Raw genomic sequence first — 19,967 nt, forward strand, 5'->3', positions numbered from 1 at the left:
TCCGATGAATCGCAGCTCAAAAATGTTGATGTCATAATATTGTTAAATCAAATATTATTCATAATTGTTACCAAATTAATTAGAGACCAATAATCTTTTATTGTATTGACAGAATTCATATGGCCTATACATGGATATGGTTGCATCGTGAAGCCCCTCTAAAGTGTTGGGAGTCTCAAATATTTGATAGCAAATTTTCACTTAAAAGGTAGGAGTGTCGTTGTCGAGTGGTTTAAGGCGCTTGACTAGAGATGCGAAGGTCGAGGGTTCGAATGCCGACGCGGAACACGAGAAACTTGTATCAAGCGCTATATAAAAGCAGAATATTATTATTAAAGATGTGAAAGAGGATATCATTATTTTAACAAACACTTCTGCAAGGATTTTCAAAATATATACATTTTAAGACCAATTTTTAGTTTTCTGTCGTACGCAGAAAACTCAGATACTTATATTTTTCATCAATACTCTTCTTCAAACACATTGTTTTTTTTAAATCCTTGCAATGAAAGTTTGCCATCAATTTTTTTGAGGCTCTCAACAGTTTCAGAGGGGCTTTAACCTCTTTTGTTACGTCAATGTGAAAATACCCCGAACTATCTTTCTGTAGTATTGCTGGTGAAAATATCCATAAATAGTGCCGATTTCAAGACAAAATAATGGTAACTCAACAAGGAAAACTGAAAATGTTTTTTTTTAGTCACGTGTTCCTCACTACACAATATATATTTAATATTATAGCAATCATCTTGGACCCCATGGAAGAACAGCTTTATCTCTATGGCTTTACTGAACCGGATGCCCTTCCGACTTCATTATCGTCTTCTTCTTTTCTCTTTTAAATTGCATACTATGTTTGTTTTAAATGTCTATTTATATTATCTTGTAAATGTTCTGTATATAAATCGTGTTTTTATTGTGAATTCGGAGAATAAATCAATCAAATCAAATCAAATCAAAAGAGAAATGAGATCCACAATGTAAAATCAGCGGCGTAACCAAACTGGAGCGGGACCGCAGCGTTCCCCCTTTCTCTGCTCACAGGCCTAGCATGAACACTGATAAAAACATCTTTTAAATTAAGAAGAGTGGTAAATTTCACCCCTCTCTTTGTCAATTTCTTAAAAAACCACATAATGTCTGCGTAAGTTCGACAAATCTATCGAAAACTTGAGAAACATTTCATGCGGCTTAACTTGGCGTCAATAATGATGAGCATTTGTATAGTTGACTTCTCAGAAAAGCATATCATCCAAGGCTTAAGTTGTAAATACATAGTTGTTTACAAATTGTCAAAGCTAATCTAGTAAGGAATTTCGAGAGAAAGTGTTTTAATGACATTTTGTGGAGTTAATTAAATAGTCATTGGGGAGTTTGGACCAACAACCTGTAAAAATATTATGTATAAATGGCTGGAAATCACATTCACGCCGAAAAGCAAAAATAAAACAATTATGTTGTACATAGTGAATAGGAGACCGCGGTTATGCGTTGTTCGGCCATGTTAAGCTCATGAAAGTTATTTACATTTGGTATAGAGTAGTCAGCTAAAGTGTGATAAAGAAAAGCTATCGTTGAAAATAATTACACACTTCCATTATTTATGTACATGCAACATTATAGTACCGCAGTTATACTTCTCAAATTATAGATACCGAATGTCATGAGATGGAGAATAAAACCACAATAACATATAACATATTCCCCGCAATAATATTATACATTAACAACACACATATACCAGATACGATTGGTAGGGGATAAGGCTAAACAAAATTGATTCCATTTGCAAATAAACAATATATAACTAAGACACTTCTCGTCAAAATTGAAAATGAGTGATTTGAAATGCCCAATCCAATCCAATCCAGGTATTTTTAAAGCGCCAATATCTAGTTGCCTAATCAAAGGCAAATACAAAATGAAATATATTTTATGAACATTTGTCCATCGTTAACAGTTACTAGTGCACATAATTTTGTGAAATCCCTACATATATTATAAGAACTTGATCACGCTAATATGAAAACAGTAATAAAAATAAAGTACTTTGCTTAATCGACTTACCTAACTTCCAGCTGACCAATCACAAACTCGTCCAAGATTTGTTTTCTTCAATTTGTCCTCAAATGATACAAAGATGAAAACGCTCACAAACTGACGTCGAATACAGTATATTTCATCTGAGACCTAACTCGACAGTTAGACCAATTTATCCAGATCAACTTGCTCTATTCCTCGCTGTCCCAGGCAATAAATGAGGTGATTATTAGGAGCTGAACATCTTCTTATAAGGAAAGAAGTCCGATATCATTCATAGCACGATCGTAGAAGTCCAACTGAGTATCCAGATCTCCAGGTATTATTGATGAAGGGACCCGATGAATGCCTCCTCGTGCAAGATACAATACATCTTAGCCACCCAAATAGTAGGCTAGAAGGGGAAGGGGACAATGCAGGCATGGCACTGAATTAGTCTTCCAAGGCCTCGCAAAGACATCTATCATTCTTTAGATGTCGTTCTTTTTTTCACTCCAATTTCGTCACACTTTCGTCTACCACGATCCCACTTCATCAATCCTTCTTTTGAACACCGATTCATTGTGATAGTAGCGCTCTTTTCACCCCTCCACCGTTTTGCTTCAGTAGATAGATCCCCTAGAAATGTCTTCCACTCTCACCTGAACCCCTTATCAGCTTGCAACCTCTCTGCTTTTATCTACCCCCTTCTGAATCTCGAAGAGTCATGTGATGTTACGCTCCTTGTACTTATTTCGATCATAAAAACTTGTCGTGGTGCGAAAATCCCACAAAATAAACAGTACGAACAAACACTCGATGCGATTAAATTCGGTTTTCGGTATACTTATTTAAATGTGTGGTTTGGTCTTAGAGTCTTTATTCATGCAAATAGATTCCATGGACTGATGAAAGTGGTACAACCAGGGATATAGCCTCCACTGAAGTTAAGGTGGAGGGGTGTTCTGGGGTGCAAAACTGCCTAAAGAAGAAACACTGTCGACAAATCCGACATAGCTGCCCACCATTTTTGTAAATGAAGAGATATACCAAAAAGCCTTAAAGAACCATGAATTAAATCCAATCAAGGCAAACAAAACTAAAAAGATAACTTGTGTACCCAAGGGGTTAGAAATGTGTCCCCCCCCCCCCCAATCTTTTTTTGAACCCTCTCTAAAGAAAATGATCTAGCGACGCGCCTTGAAAGTGACATTCATTAAACCGTATCCGTACACCTACCCCCTGGACATCCACCCCGCCACCGGATAACAACCCCCAGTTAACTACCCCCTAGGACAACTACCCCCTAGGGCAACCACCCTCTAGGACGACTACCACCCAGGAAAACTACTCCCCGGACATCTACCCCTTAGGACAACTACCCCGGACAACTACCCCAGACAACTACCCCCTAGGATAGTTAGCCGGGAGGTAGTTGTCCTACAGGATGTATGTCATAATTACTTTTACTTTAAAAAAGTAATTTTGCAAGTTCCTCTATAATGAAAAGCTTCGCCCTCGCCCGAAAGTTATTAAATTTTTAATTAATATTGGTCTTTTCTAGAATGCTTTCTACTTACAGCCGCTCAAAAATTCGTTTCTCTATCGGGCAATTTTATTTTCATCATGAGAGAATTAAGTTCATCACATAATGGGCACCTAAGTAAAATATTTTAGAAAAATCTGGGAGGGGCATGCATCAAAAGCTGCCAAATAGATAAAGTCGTACAATACTCACGACACTTAACTGCACAAAAAAAAACTTGAATATTTTCAAAGGGATAACAAAACGACAACAACTTAATGTTTACTGATATTCGAGATTTCTCTTTCTTTTTTTCTTTCTCTCTCTCTCTCTCTCTCTCTCTCTCTCTCTCTCTCTCTCTCTTTGCATTATATATATATATAATTTCTTTTTCTTGTACCATTATATGAATCTTGAGATCTCTTAGACGGAAGCATCGTAGATCAGCGGTGTGTTATTTTTATATTAACAATGACCATGTATTACCAAGAAATGAACTTACTTGATCTAAAAATAAGGGCAGTGAGACGAAAATAGCAAAAGGAATTCAGATCCAACAAAATTCCTTCACAGTTCAGATAATTCATTTATACTCAATTGAATAAGTCTTCTCACTGTATATTTTGCTGTCTATACGATTCGTCGGATGTGCCCCCCACCCCCGGACCCTGGTCCAAGTGACAAGAAATTGTCGTCCCCACCAATGATTTATCCTCCTCATGCGACACCTCTGAACAACATTCTTTCAGAACAGTTCAGATTATTCAGTAAGTCTTTTAGACAGAAACGGAAGCACCGAGAATAGCATTTTAAACGACTAAATTCACAAGGATATTGATAATAATGTTCTCCTGAAATTTCCGGTCAGCTAAAAACATTCCCTACTCAAAATATTCCCTAAAACGACAACATTGCCTTAGCATTGTGACGTACAGAGTGAGGCTCTTGTTTATAATTATCATGCTTTTAATTTCCTGTCGGTGAAAATAGATACTGATTACATGATTGTTAAGGAAGTAACTTGAACATTGCAAGCAGTTTTGAAAAGATACGCCTTTATTCCTCTTTTCTTTCCTTCCCATTGTATCCATATAATGCATGTCTTGTATGCACAATCTTTCCAGAGGACATACTGTAAAGGATGAGAGAGAGAGAGAGAGAGAGAGAGAGAGGAGGAGGGGGGGGGGGGGGGGGGGGGGGGGGGGGGGGGGGGGGGGGGGGGGGATAACTGAATGTTGAATGTCAAATTTTGTTTTTTTAATGGTGATTATTAGTAGCTTGGATATCGATCGGGTTTCTCGTTTACGTAGTTTAGTAGTTTCAAAAGTATCTTAATTGCTAAACAGTTTCCAATTAAATGCATTCCATAATCGAACGCAACTTGACTTTTAACCAATTAGAATCAAGCACGTTATTACTCGCGTTTTGATTGGATGAAAGGGGAGTTTCGCAAGGCCGCGGGTTCGACCTTGGAGGTGTCAGTGACGTATCTACGGGGTAACGGGGGTACGTACCCCATCCAATATTATTAATTAATCGTGAACATAAAAGGAGAGGAGAGAGGGAGGAAGAGAATGCGATATAAATATATATATATATATATATATATATATATATAGATAGAGAGAGAGAGAGAGAGAGAGAGAGAGAGAGAGAGAGAGAGAGAGAGTATAAAATATCGGGCACAAACTAATCAAGTTGTTCTGCCTTGTCCAGCCCAGTTTTCTTCGACCCAGCCTTAACTCAGTTATTGTGGTAACCGACCCGGGTTTTCAGACAGGAAATTAAAGGATATGAGAAAAGAATTGCAAAGAGATTAAAAGCCATATTATCCAGAAGTGTGAAAGTATTGTATGTACCTTGCTACCTGTTAAAGATGCGGATCCATGATTCGGGAGGGGGAAAAGGGGGTAGGCATAATTCGCAAAATTCCTGGTATGCAAACAAAAAAATGCATTTGTGTGTAGGGCCTACTCAAGGAGTGTCATATTGGATTTGGAAGGGGCATGGGGGCGGCTGTTGGGTACATCATGCATGGGTAAACTGATGCACCTCATGTGCGGATAACTGGTGGAACAGAGCACAATAGAGATGGTTTCTGTTTGTATCAGTTCCCTGCGGATTATCTCTGCCTCTCGCTTTGTGTTCGTCTGACAAGGATGCAACACTTGTATTGAATAGAAAGTAAAACATCAGCTCCCTGGAGGATAGAGTCGAGGGCTCCTCAGTCCCAAAGTGGAAACAAATAATTGACTCCTTGAAAAGGTGCACGTCAATGAGAAAATAAAGGCCAACTGAAACGGTTAAGGCAATGTGAAAGATAGAGAGATAGAGAGAGAGAGAGAGAGAGAGAAAGAGAGAGAAAGGGGGAGAGAAGGCGGGGGAGAGGGGGAGAGGGAGGAGAGAGGGAGAGGGTGAGATGAGAGGGGGAGGGGGAGAGGGGAGGGGGAGAGGGAGAAAACAGGTGGGGGAGGGGAGGGAGCAATGGAGACCTTTATTTTCATAATGTTGAATTTTTCTCTTCCCTTTCCCACCTCGTCATAATCATCATCAAATCTGTTGTTTTTTTGTTTTCATTTCTCTTCACTTTGGTCCGACACTATATTATAAATTATTATTTATAGATTGATATCAATAATATTAAAAAAATACTTTGTTGAAAATAATCGCGCCATCTTTTCATCCTGCTCCTTCTACTTTCGATTTCCCTATCTCTTCTGGGATATGTTTGTTGTTATATAATCATTTCTACCATTTTGGATGAAGGCACTGTCTTGTCCCTTAAGTGACCCCCTCCCCCTCCCCCTGTAATACACTTATTGAAAATCATGTCGGAAACGAAGACGAGAGACTTTTGGGGGATGAAATGCTCGGCATAATCCCATGAATGAATATCATTACACCTTTTCATTAAAACTTTCCAGGAGGTAATCTCCCCTGAGAGTAAGGAAGGCACATGATTAAAACACGGATCATTGACCCTCCTTTTTCTTCCTCTAACATAATTTGCTTAAAGGGGGGAGGGGGAATAGTACTTGAGTTAAAATCACTGGTGATCATTTCGTTGGTGGTCCGTAGTGTCTTCTTCTTTATTTCATAGGAGTTTCTTGACTTTACGACACTCCAGTCTCGTCTATTTTGGTTTCACCTATAAGCTCCCAAATGTGTTCAACTATTCGAATGGTTAATGCTCTCCATGAATAGCAGGGGCGTATCCAAAAATATGAATATGGGGATCCTTTTCTGCTCGTGATGGGGAGGCTGAAATTTGCTTCGGCAGACCCGCATGCCGTAGCCCTATCTCTACCAACTGCAAGTTTTATTGATTTTGTTTTCTCTCCCTCTGTCTTTTTTCTTCTCTATACAGTGCGTCACAGAAAAAACGAAACTGAGAATTATCGATGTTTTATCATAACTTAATCACGATTATAATTGATAAATGACACATATGTGTACGGCTTAGATCCCCCTCTTTCATTTGATGCAAATCGTATAATGCATATTTCACGCATGAGTGATTAAAATGAATTTGAAGAGAGGAAACCAAAAAGTCATTTGGCGGACGGTATCTGAATTTCAAAGGGAAAATCACATTTCTAGAAAGTTGAGTTTCTACCCTTTCATACGACACCTCAGTTAGGAAAAATAAGCTGAAATAACAAAGTTCTGTTTGTTTAAATTTCTGGTTGTTTAAAGTAGTACTTGCATTTCCATAATTTTATCAAACGATTTCGTTTTCACTGGCTCCTTGTCGTAGCAACAAGCAGAATTGACAAAAGACTTAACTCCGTTTTGTTGACAATCAGCCATGCATGAAGTCTTTCGTCTACGGCTGATTGTCAACGAAACGGACATAAGTCTTTTGTTAATGCTGTTTGTTGCTACGGCAGGCAGCCAGTGAAAACGAATTCGTTTAATCAAATCTTCAAATTCATTTTAATCACTCATGCGTGAAATATGCATCATGTATGAGTTGCATCAAATAAAAGAGGATCTAAGCCTTACAAAATTAATATGTGTCATTTACCTTGTGATTAAGTTATGATAAAACATCGATAATTTTCGGTTTCGTTTTTTCAGGGACGCACTGTATAGGCTATCGAACGCGGGAGGGGCGTACACCGGATTGACCCCTTGCTGGATACGCCAGTGAGTATTAACTCATCAGTATAATCGATTTCTCGAGAATCCCTCTATGTTTCACATAATCCTCCATCCGCTGGAAGAAACACGCCCGTGAATTGTTGAGCCTACAGATCAATTGCTCGATGTCACTTCTCTCTTTTATCTTTACATGCAGGAATCAATCAAACACAACCATGGAACATTGTTCATTTATAGATTTTCACCCCCATCATGTTGATGTAAAAGATTTATCCACATAAATAGATTTGGCGGATCATTGTGAAAATTGGAAATAGAGAGAATAAGGTCGCTTTACATAAAATGTTTTCCACCTGTCAACATAAAGTCACATGATAAATTATTGACATGGATGGACGTCCAATAATGATATTAATTGTCTGGTACCTTACCCCCGCAAAGGACATAAATGAAATGGGAACAAAAGAGTTTTAAAACATCTCTAAAAATAAGTTGGCTCCCCGGCTTACAAAACCATCTTCTGCATCTGTTTAAGACTCGACTCTTGCCAAATTCACTAGACGGATAACCTTCTATATAGATAGGCAATGACGGTCTCTTAGGCCTGCCAACCAATTATTTTAATGATTCCCTATACAACAACGATCCGTGAGACCGACAGCCCAGAATGTCAGATATTTTTAATCTCCCTATGTATTTCTGGATTTGTTGGTCTCGTGGGCCGTCGGCCTCTAGGGCTGTCGATTTACTCAAGATAACCACAATGAGGCCTTTGAAAACAAAAAAGATGTTGTATTGCCCTTAAGGTGCCAAAACATGGGTCAGTCGGTCGGAATTTTTTTTTATCTTCTTTTTTTTTTTTTTTTTTCCCCCTCTTTGGGCTGATATTTTTCACTTTTGAAATGCTTTAATATTTTTTTCTTTCTCTAAAAACGGTTACCATTTTTGTTTATTATTTAAAAACCGATCGTAGATTTCAAGATTTTTGGGTCGGTCGCAAAGGGCAATACACCATCGTTTCTTTTAAGGCCTGACTTACATCACCAGACCGTTAACTCTATTTCGTTGATATGAACATGCTTGGAGTAATGAAAAAGAGATTGATAGAAAGTGATTATTGAAACTACAAAAAAGAGAAAAAAGTGAGAATTGCAAAATATTAAACCCCCTCTCCATTTTTTTTCTTCAAATAAACAAATAAATGAATGGAATACGTTAAGAGAAGAATTAGAGGAATCAGGTGCAATAGCAGGGATGAAATTAGGTATAGCGGCAGTATGTAGGGGGTACAGGGGTATATACAGACAGTCGAACGATGCGGGGTAACGGTATACTTCCTGGTTAGTTTTGTAATTGTTGCAACCAATAGTGAGGAAGATTTGACGCAATTTCTTTATTAACGACTGGAAAGAAAAACTCTTTTCTTTTAATTGGAGGGGAATAACATGTATCTTTTAAAAAAATATCCTTGTGCCGTTTTCTTTATTTATATGGTTATCGAACACCATTAATATTCATATTACCATGTAGACACAGCTAGAACATAATGCTATAGTGGTTTGGCAATATCATTGGCTTATCCAAAAATCGAGTTTAAAAAAGGGGCGGAATCCTCTAAAGAGCTACGCCTCTGCTAATTGTAGTGATAAAATGAAACCGAATGTGATTATATCGAAGTATCGTTAGATTTCACAGGTGTCAATGAAAGAATTGAGCCGGATTATGAAATAAAGGTGTTCAACTAAAGTCATCTTGATTATCCCAAAATACAGTTGTCCAACATCTATTTTGGGCACATGAATTGTATGTGTGTGAGCGATTATACTTCTTCTGTAAACATAACACATGATTGTCATCTCTACATACACACACACCGGGTTGATTTCATGCTATTTTTAAGACATGTTGAAGCATCACATGTTCCTGTGGAGTGTGGTTAGATGTCATCTTGACGTGACGCGGCGACTTCAAAAGGTTTCCATGTCTTTAGTCATACAAAATAAGTCTTCTTTAGAGTGGATAAGCCCTTCCGGCTTGACAACATTATGATAGGATCTTCTCCATTTTTTAAAAAATTTCAAACTGTCGACTTGGAGCTGCAATGACTAACAGAAGGAATCAAGCAATTTATATATGCGTGTCTTTATTTCCCTGTCTAGTTTTCACTGCCAATCTCCGCCCCCTCCCCCTCTCTTTCTCTGGGCCACCCTCTCTTGATATACCCCCCCCCTCTTTATCGTTTCCCTCTCTCTTTCTCGTCCTTAGCCTACTTATCCTCTTGATATACACTCCCCTCTCTTTATTTATCCCTCATTCTCACCCTCGGAATACCCTTCAAATTTTTTTCCTCTCTCCCCTTTATCATCTGTCTTTCTCTCGCTCTCTGTCTCTCTCACCCCCGCCCCCTTCTCTCTCTCTAATTCCCTCCACCTTCTCTCTCTCTCTCTCTCTCTCTCTCTCTCTCTCTCATTACTCTGCCCCTCCCATTCACATCATTTCCTCACAACTTCCACGCCAATTTCTGTCCATCACTCTCCCTCCCATCCCCTTTTCTTTAGCCACCACTCACAAACTATCAAAAGCTGTTACTTCAGTTTGTTATGCTTCACTATCAGAAGTACATTATCTGCTGATAAACTTTTTCTTTTGATTCCTGTCATTGCATACAAAAATATGTGAAAATTCTTTGTATTAAGACTCAAATGTAATAGGCAAGTACCTCATCAAATTAATTTGAGTAAATCAAGGAAGAACTCTTCAACCCATCTTCTCCCAAAAATTAAAGAAATGGTACTCACGAACAGGCATAAATTAGTGAAAGGGAAAGCTTGATAATGTAGGAGAATACTATTTAATTAAATATACATATATCTATATTCAGTATATACGGCTTCATTCAAATTTGTTAGTAACATCATTCATTATGCTCAATCAAAAGTTTTCAGATTTACAAATAGTGTTTTTGACTACCGGTAATGACTAATGAACCTTGAAGTCAATGAATCTAAAGTCATTTTATCTGATCAAAGAATATCCTTCCAAAAGAAAATAAGCAAGTTTATCCAAGTTCAAACCTCCTCAACATTATATGCCTGACATGATCACTTTGAAATCATTAATGTACCCCATAAGGTGTACTGTGGTACATTTATGAAGGCTCTAGCATCTCATACGAGAGGTCCTTGGATCGATCCTGGCTCGGTTCTTACATACTTGGACAAAGTGCCTTGCCCACATTGTCCCTCTCGAACCAGGGGGGGGGGGGGGGATGTTTAATAAAGCTGTTCGTAAAGTTACGCATGACTTTATGAATGACCTGAACATGAAGAGCTAAATGGGATTCTCAAATCCTTTTAATTGCATAAGCTAAAGTTGAAATACACAGATGTAGATTAACCTTATCATTATTAACAAAACTTTTTAATGCAAAGTGTATTTTTGGCTACAATTTAATTGAGATTATGGGAAATACAGTCACATTTTGTTATACTGGTAATGTCAGGAAAAACTTTGGGCATCCCAATTGGCTCTTCATATTCAAATCATTTTTAAGGTTATTCGTAACTTTACGCACAGCTTTATGAAACACCCCCCTGGGCCCTGTAATATCAAACTTGACTGACTACCAATTGCACAAATCTATTTGTATCTCCAATCTGGCTGCCATCAAAGTTATGATTGATGGAAGGAGGTACCATTGATTGTGCATTAAATGGGTATCCAAGGTTACAAGAATTGCAGAGGTTGCAAAAAGTAGTATTGATAACAATATGGATACCCTGTATAAATAACATAATATTTTATTACAATAATATTATCATGGATATATAGAGAGCATACTATATAGGCAGATATATGAGCTGTTTAACAAATACATTTGATAAGATGTATTGCATGTATTGCAAAAATCTTACATCTAAAAGCTGAAGCTAGACTGTACCCTCATTAGTATAATCACAAACCTAGGATGTATAATTAAAATATTTTTAGACAATATAGACAATTTTTATTTTCTATCTTCCTGTATGAAAAAACAGATATATAAATCATATAGAAGGATTCAAACTTGATAGAATACAGTTAGACTGAGTGGAAGCACAAATATATATATAAAATATGAAATAAAAGAATTTGAAAGTTCACGATGAAATGGAAGAAAAAAACAATTAATAACTTTGTTGTTGTTGTTGTTGAAAGGTTGCATTCAGTTTTTAGGTGGACATCGGAGTCCAGGTAACACCAGGAACCCGTTTCACAAAGCATTTGTTCAATGACAAATGACAAAAATCAGTGAAAAATCTGCTGATAACCAATCAGAAGCAAGGATTTCACTAGCTTATAACAAAAACTGTCATTTGTTGCTGATGACAAGTCTTGTGAAACGCCCCCATGATGAGCCACATTTCCTTCTATCCTTCATCCATCTGTTCCTCCCTGACATTGTTGTATTGCTTGAAGCAGTGCTGTGGGGTTGGGCTTCTCTGCTACACCGGCTACCATATACCCATGCTCCTGCATTGCGACACGTGTAGTCCCACCAATAGCCAAGAGCTAGAGGGAAAATGATAATAATTTAATTACTAGATGAAGCTAACATTTGTTTTATTAACATAGCCGAGGGTACAAATGAATTACATACAAATATATATCACAAAGTATCAATTATTGTGCAGAACAATGGATTTACAAAAGCAAGACATAGTAGGTAAACCAAAAAACATACAGTTGTAATAAGATACATTGTTCAAGTAAGATAATATACCTGAATAATTAACATTTCACATATATTCATAATATGGCAGTAAGCAAGATATGGGTGTTGTCAAGAGAATGATGTGGTATATAACGTGAAGCTGCGTCTAACTAAAAAGCTGAAAGAGGGCGACTATTGTCTGCAAGACATTTGAGGCTAGCATATACTGTTGACTAAAAAAAATAGAGTTTAACAATATTTTGAAATATCTATGCTTTGACAATCACACTAAAACTGGAATGCTGGTTACATTATATAAAATGTGAGATATATTACCTCCAGAAGTCCAAAAATAACTTGAATAACTTGAAATACCAAATTTATTATATATACAGTTATTCGCAGTGGTCAAAGAAATAAATATATGGACTAAAATTACATGACAACTACCAAACATCTGATTTTTACTTAAAGATATTTTCTCCAGAGAGCCAGAAGGTTATTAACTCATTCATTTTTAACACAGAGGTATCGTCCTTCTGGCTCTAACAGACGATATATTCTATCTTTGATGTGGGGTATATGTTTGATTGATGAGGGGAGCTCCTCTCCTGGACAGTGCTTAATGACAGATTTACTCACAAAGCAAGAATCAAAAGATACTTAAGGTGGGAAAATGGGGATGTAATGACAGAGGGATGGAGAGGAGAGAGAGCTAGAGAAAAAGAGCAATAAATACATCATAGACAGTGATGAATTATAGAGGTAGGTGGATGAAAGGGAGAGACATAGAGGAGGTAGGAGAGAGAGAGAGAGAGAGAGAGAGAGGGAGAGAGAGAGAGAGAGAGAGAGAGAGAGAAATCAAGAAAGAAAGAGAAATAGAAAGAAGTAGGAGATTTAATATAAACATTTTTTTGTAAAGATATTTTGTGGGGCCCAATTATAACGAGGACTTGGTTTAGAGGGTAAGCCCATATATAAAAAATTCAATTAAAGATACATGTACACCATATATGCAAACATTTAACTTGCATTATCTTCCTAGAAAAAAGTACCGGTAGGTCACTCACACACCTGACACCTGACCTCCAAATGACCCAAGATTAACCAAATGCTTGCAGAGCTAGTGTGTTTTGATACAAAAGTTGAGAATACAAGCTTTGCATCATTGTGAATGGCACGATTATATGATGAGAGCTGGAAAGGGTGATATGATTCCTATTGCATTTGACACAAAGCTAATGCCCTTTTGGCTTCCATATTTATCAAATTCATGTAAAACGCTAAAAGTCTAATCCCTCCCCCCCCCCCCCCCCCCCATAAAGATGTCCTGATGAATTTCCCCCAGACAATGACTGTTTACACATACCTTTGTATTGTGTAGATCTGCTTTGAACTTGTCAAACACCTCTTTGGAATACTGAACCCCAGACGGACTGAAGAAAACGATGCAGAAAGGTGCCCCCTAGGAGGAGAAGAAATGACATGCTAGGAGTATTATTTATCTATAAGCTAAGCTTTTCTTAAAGCCCGTTTGTACTAGTTTGGCCAGGAGGGATTAGAACTCCCTGCTAGGTCACTGACAGGTGTTTATCTCATCAACTCGGCTCTCAATTAACATAAGAAAAAGAGGATCATGGGGGACCAACAGGCATCGATTAGGCATTGTTTGCTATATAGAGGGCGCAAGTAGCTATAAGTAGTGCAGTGGGGCTTTAAGGTCTCCTTGTTTTTCTATTTCACTAAAATGCATTATATAAACTTGTTCCATATAATTTTCCCTTTTAGGTACTCTGTCACATGTAATAAATTTGTTAAATTGTATTACGGTACATTCATGTTGGAAGAAAGACAAATAAACTTGAAAATTTATTTGACATGATAAATAACTTACTTTTATCTAATTCGCCTGCCCATACCATTTGCTCTTTTCCTTTACCACTTACAGTTGAACCTGTCTTAAATAAGTGGCGAACTCTGTATAAAGGCCACCTGTCTACAGTGGTCATGCATTTTGTCTGCCTCAAGAGAGCAATGTGTGTTGTAGAACCTGTCTAGAAAGGCCACCTGTCTACAGTGGCCACTTTCTCTATTTCATTTGGGTGGCCTCAATAGACAGGTTTGACTCTATATGAATCTACCCATTCACAATCCCATTCATCGACTAGCAATGCTTCAACCCCCATTCTTCTGTTAAAGATAATCTTGTGTACTTATAACAATTTTTTTTTTTACAGAACCCCAATGATATCTAGAGAAAATATATAAATATGAATACATATTTGGCTAACAAAATATGAGTATTCAAATTTACTAAGTAGCTAAATATTTAAAATTATTTTTAGACGGTATCCATAAAATAGGAATTCCACATTTCAACACATCCTTTCACCTTTTCTTGCATGTATTTGGCTAGCTCTTGTTCTAGATCTGGGTTGGGAACTGTTTGATAGGCTACATCTTCTGTAAAAAGAATTCCTGAGAAAGAAAAAAAAATGATGACAGGGGGTTAACGTAGTAAGGCTAATAAACATACAATGTACCTGTAAAGTTAAGATTACATATTAGGAACCCCCCCCCCCTTCACATGCTAAGTGAAGAAGAAAAAAAATTATCTTCAGTCCAATAACATTTCTCTAAAAATGTAAGTCGTGCAGAATTAGACAATTTTGTTGAACTACATTCCTGAATTGGGTGAATATTTTTTCATCACATCACAATATTCAAATAAGAGATACAACATAACTAAATCTCAGAGGAGATAATTGTGAAAACAATCCAAACAAAGGAAATCTTACAATAAATGTACCATCTTTCAGGTCATCATCATATCTATTGCAATAATTTGCAATAACATTTCTTTTCATGCACGGAAAATATATTGCACACATGAAAGAGTAACCTATAAATTCCTTTAGAGGGCGACATTTCAGTCATGCAGAATTTGGACTTGAGGCTGCAGGACTATGAAAATGAAGCTAACAATATCTTTCTTCACATCCCTTTTCAATTTTGTTACTTGTACTGACAAAAAAAGACATTTGGTGCATTAGCTTTTACCAAACAATCAATTTTACATAAGAAACACAATTTAAAGACATTATTTTATTTCTTAACTGCTCAAGTTAAACTTGATTTTTTTCCCCTTCAAATTCTCTGATTATTATTATTTATTTATTTAATTTATTTATTTAATTTTTTTTTTTTTTTTTTTTTTTTTTTTTGGGGGGGGGGGGGGGGGGGGGGTAAATACCGTAAATTTGTGCTCTTCATGTTTTAAAAAATTGATCTAACTACTTAAGGAGCATGATCTACAGGCCCTGTCTCATAAATAGTTGCAATTTATATGAATTGATTGCAATTTCATAATCTACCACGAACATAAAAATCTGGGGTGGTATTCTGAAAATGATGATAAATTTTATGTTAGTAAAAAGATGTTAATTGTCATAACAAATCAAACTTAGGAAATTGGGTTATTGGGTAATGTCTGCCAAAATCTTGCTGTGTTTGCGTAAATTTAAAAGAGACATCTGTGCAAGCACCAATATGGTAAGTGTAAGTTCCTCACAATTTCATTTTGTTATGGCAATGAACATCGTTTTCCCTAACATAAATGATAACATCATTTTCAGATTATGGCCCCTTCTATCTCTGTAGCACGGACTATCATATGATTATTTTTGATCAATTTGAATCAGTTTGCAATGTACATTGAAAGGGCCTAGACCAAGGGATTCGGTCCCAGAGGGTAATTGTCCCGTGGATAATAATAATAATCCACATGAGGGTCTAGGTATCTTAACCCACTGACCACTGAATTCCCGTTAGGTTTAACACAGGAACTCAGTTCTAGTAGGCAAGGGGTTAATACATTCTATGACACTCAGGGCTCACCTTCCTTCTTCAATGTCTTTGGAATTGTTTCTCTTCTCATCGTACCGCAAGGATAGAGTAGTGGCTTAGATCCAGGTTTGACAGCTGAAAAATTACAAAAAGACGAGTGTTATACAGTAGTAATGATGACACAATAATAACATCCAAATAAGAACAAAAACTACTCAAATATCAAATGAAAAATTAGTTCTGTTCCCATTCTGATACAAATTATGGACACCCTCTAAGTTACATTTACATGGAATTTTAGATCTCACCAACTAATTTTCGAAACTTTATTATGATAAGTAGAACAGGGAGAAGGTAGATGCAGGGGGTGGGGGGGGAGGGGGGTGAGAGGAAGATAAATTTATGTTGAATCCCATGACTGAGGATGGAGTTATGAATTATGAAAAAGTACTAATCTGTGGTTATCAATCTCTTCCAAGCAACTGTGGAATTAGTACTGCTATACGGGTGTATATCATGGGACAATCACCAACAAAAAGACGAGGCAATTAGATCGATGTTACACCCGACTGCTCAGAGCAGCCCTGAATGTCCGGCAAAGTATAGTAGCATTATAAGTAATGCAGACCTATAAGGCCATCTGCCACAATTCTCTGAAAAGCTAAGACGGAGAAGATTGAAGCTTGCTGGCCACTGCTAAAGGAGAAAAGATGAAGTTGTTTTTCCAGCTTCTCTTATGGACTCCATTATCATGGGTGAAGAGGCAGAGGAAGACCAGTCATAACATACATAGATGTGCTCAGAGAAAATAGAAATAGAACCTAGGGAATGCCATGTTTAATAAACAGGAAGACCTGGGCCCCGTCTTACAAAGAGTTGATTTCAATTGCAACTTATTTGCAATTGATATCAATCGCAACTATGGACATAAGAGATAGGAGCCTGCAAACTTGCAATTGATTTGGATCAATTATAAATCTTTGTAAGACGGGGCCCTGGTCCATCACGATTATAAGAAACCCGAATTAGATTGGAAGAACTTGGCTAAACTTGAAGTACCGGGAGTGGTTATGTTTATTTTGAGCTAGTTTTATTCTTCAACATCAAAGTGATACAGACCGGAACACACTATAGCCGTTGATATATAGTTTCTTCTTCTGTTTGCTTGGCTTCCTTCAATCCTCTTGAAATTTCATTGATGATGAATCAATCACATTTGTGATAGTAATTAAGAATAATAAAAGTGGAGTCTTGTATAGCGCTCATATCTAGCACATTGCCACTCCTGGCACTCCATTATTATTACCCGGCTTTAGCACAGCCGCCATTACAGCGCTAGCACATTTTAATGAACTTAGTTTTTGCCAAGTACCCTTTACCTCACCTGGATGGAGTGTGGCAAATGTAGATTATCGGTAGTTTCTGGCTAAAGGACATTGATGCTGGGATAGTGTATCAAAACCCAGACTTTGATTGCTCATACTGCTTAGAGGTACATGTGGGGTTAATTTACCTTCTAAGATGATTTTACAGAGATTTTCAGCATTGCCTGAGTCTTCTCCCACGGGATGTAGTCCTAGTTTCCTCACTACTCCTCCTGTTGATGTACCTACGCTGAAAGCATGTAGCTTACTCCATTCATCCCTCAATCTGCTATTCCATTCTATAGAGTAATAATAATAATAATAATAGCCATATTTACGTATCATTTAATACTACGTTTAGAAGCACTTTACATTGTCATTATTATTACCCCGGTTATTGGATTCAAATGCTTTTTCGTACATTCGCACATGCTCTGTTCCCTGAGATACTCTGCCAAGCTCCATTTCACAAACGCACACATGCTTAGTCAACCATACCAACTTTTGCATCCTACTGGGTACCCATTCAACAACTGGGTGGAGAGTGGCAAATGTGTATATACGTACATGTCTTGTCAAGGGACACTAGTGCTGTGCCAGAGCTATTCACCTTCACCATATCCATTAAAGTCTTTAAACCACTCAACTATGACACCTGTAATATAAGTACTGATAGAGTACAATAAGATGGTCTGTGGATGGTGCCTCATCCCATTCATCTCTCAATCTACAATTCCATTCTAAGTGGAAGACATTCAGAATTCAGAGGAGCTTTCTGTCTTACAACGAAGGACAGCATAATTGAGAGAAGAAACTGAATATCTTACACATGATCCCACAGTGCAAAAAATGGTGAAATTTGAATTGTAACTCTCACATTTTTTCGAGTCTGTGAAAGGCCTTATCCCCACTCCAGCGAAGCATAGCTGAGAGGCATCAATTGCACACTAGTACACAATGAATACAAAGTGGCTGATTGGCAATAATTTTTTCTAACATCGGTAAGTTGAAAAGGTTGTATTTTACTGCTATTTAGGGGTCATCATTTGTCACTAAAGTACCGATTTTGAGTAAACTCAACTGAGTTTTGTACAGTGGTGTTTGAAATGTTGAGAATCAATAGAGGTCATTTAAACAGTTTTTAATACACACAATGTATACTGATGCGCTATGTGTGCTTATTTCTGCTTACCATCATTCGTATCATGCCTCTCAAGGCAGAGAGCGACTGATTGGACGGTCCTGGGGCTTGAGAAGATGAGTCCAGAATGGTCTTCAGGATGGGATATGTGAGCATACAGGGTATCCAGGTCGATGAACTCAAAGCCGATAGGTGACAGAGAGACGCAGTCTACATCTGCTTCTTGAAATGCCTGTAGAGGATGAAACGATTCAATGAAAAAGTAAATCAACTTATCTATGGAAGAAGACTTGTTCACTTAAGAATATTGATGTGTTTGAGGGTCTTAGTAATGGTAGATAACTCGGATAATAGAGAGTTGGCAGACTGGTTTGTTATGATAGCCATGTTATTTTTTCAACTACGATGGACACGGGATATTCGCATATATCCCATATTGTAACAAATGCAAATGTCAAGTTCATATATCCTTGCACTGTTAAATAGTCTCACAACTTTGATAGAACCATTGGATGTTGTTTTGTTACATTTGTCTTAATTATAACTGATTTTTTTTAAAAATGTATTACCGGTATACGACCATATGCAATGTGACTGACAAAGTAAGAGAAAGCATTGAAGTAGAAAATAAAAGGGTGGTTCATTAAATTTCTTCAAAATAAAATATCATTTTCATTTCCAACACGATGCCTGATTTTTTTACATTTAGTCCCATAATAATATATCTAATATTTTGTATCATGTCATCACAAGTGAAAAGTTGTTAAGTTAATGCTAGATGCAGAGATTTTTTTTACCTCTTGATACTTGTCCTTTGTATCATTTTCCTGTGCAGACCTCAGCAGCAAACTGTTCATCTTGGCAAAGAGCTCCTTTGAAATGAAACAGATAAAGAATTCATAAGAACCACCTATTAAGGATGATCTTGATAGCCTTATATGATAGGGGACTTCATGTATCAAGTATCAATGTTGTTGTTGGTAATAGTTTAATGGCGTTCATTCAGTATTGAATATACGCCATATCTTCAGTTTTATAAGAAAATCAGTTAAACATAACAAAACTGAGAATAAAGATTTAGTCTCTGGATGGTTTGCAACTTTGTGTTTCTACTTTTTTATAAGTTTTATCTGGTCAGCCCGGTTTTCGATTGCATGGTCAGCCAGGTATCAATGTATAATGGGGCTTAGTTAAATACTATTTTCGATTTTTTTTTTTTTTTTTTTTTTCCTTTTTTCTTTCTTCAAATCTACAGAAATATAGTAAATTGTTGAA

General features: G+C 37.1%; 1 protein-coding gene across 1 annotated transcript; it reads right to left on the reverse strand.

The window, feature by feature from the left end:
- Nucleotides 1–11,961: 11,961 nt before the first annotated feature.
- LOC586365 (uroporphyrinogen-III synthase) lies at nt 11,962–19,580 on the reverse strand. The gene is made up of 7 exons (XM_030986382.1): nt 19,490–19,580; nt 18,744–18,924; nt 17,701–17,850; nt 16,239–16,322; nt 14,734–14,819; nt 13,711–13,806; nt 11,962–12,199 (listed from the first exon to the last, which is right to left on the reverse strand). The coding sequence occupies exons 1-7, from the start codon at nt 19,547–19,549 to the stop codon at nt 12,065–12,067; spliced, it is 792 nt and encodes a 263-aa protein (XP_030842242.1). The 5' UTR covers nt 19,550–19,580; the 3' UTR covers nt 11,962–12,064.
- Nucleotides 19,581–19,967: the final 387 nt, after the last annotated feature.

Source organism: Strongylocentrotus purpuratus, unplaced genomic scaffold (assembly GCF_000002235.5).
Source record: "Strongylocentrotus purpuratus isolate Spur 01 unplaced genomic scaffold, Spur_5.0 spur5_scaffold_15, whole genome shotgun sequence".
Classification (NCBI taxonomy): domain Eukaryota; kingdom Metazoa; phylum Echinodermata; class Echinoidea; order Camarodonta; family Strongylocentrotidae; genus Strongylocentrotus; species Strongylocentrotus purpuratus.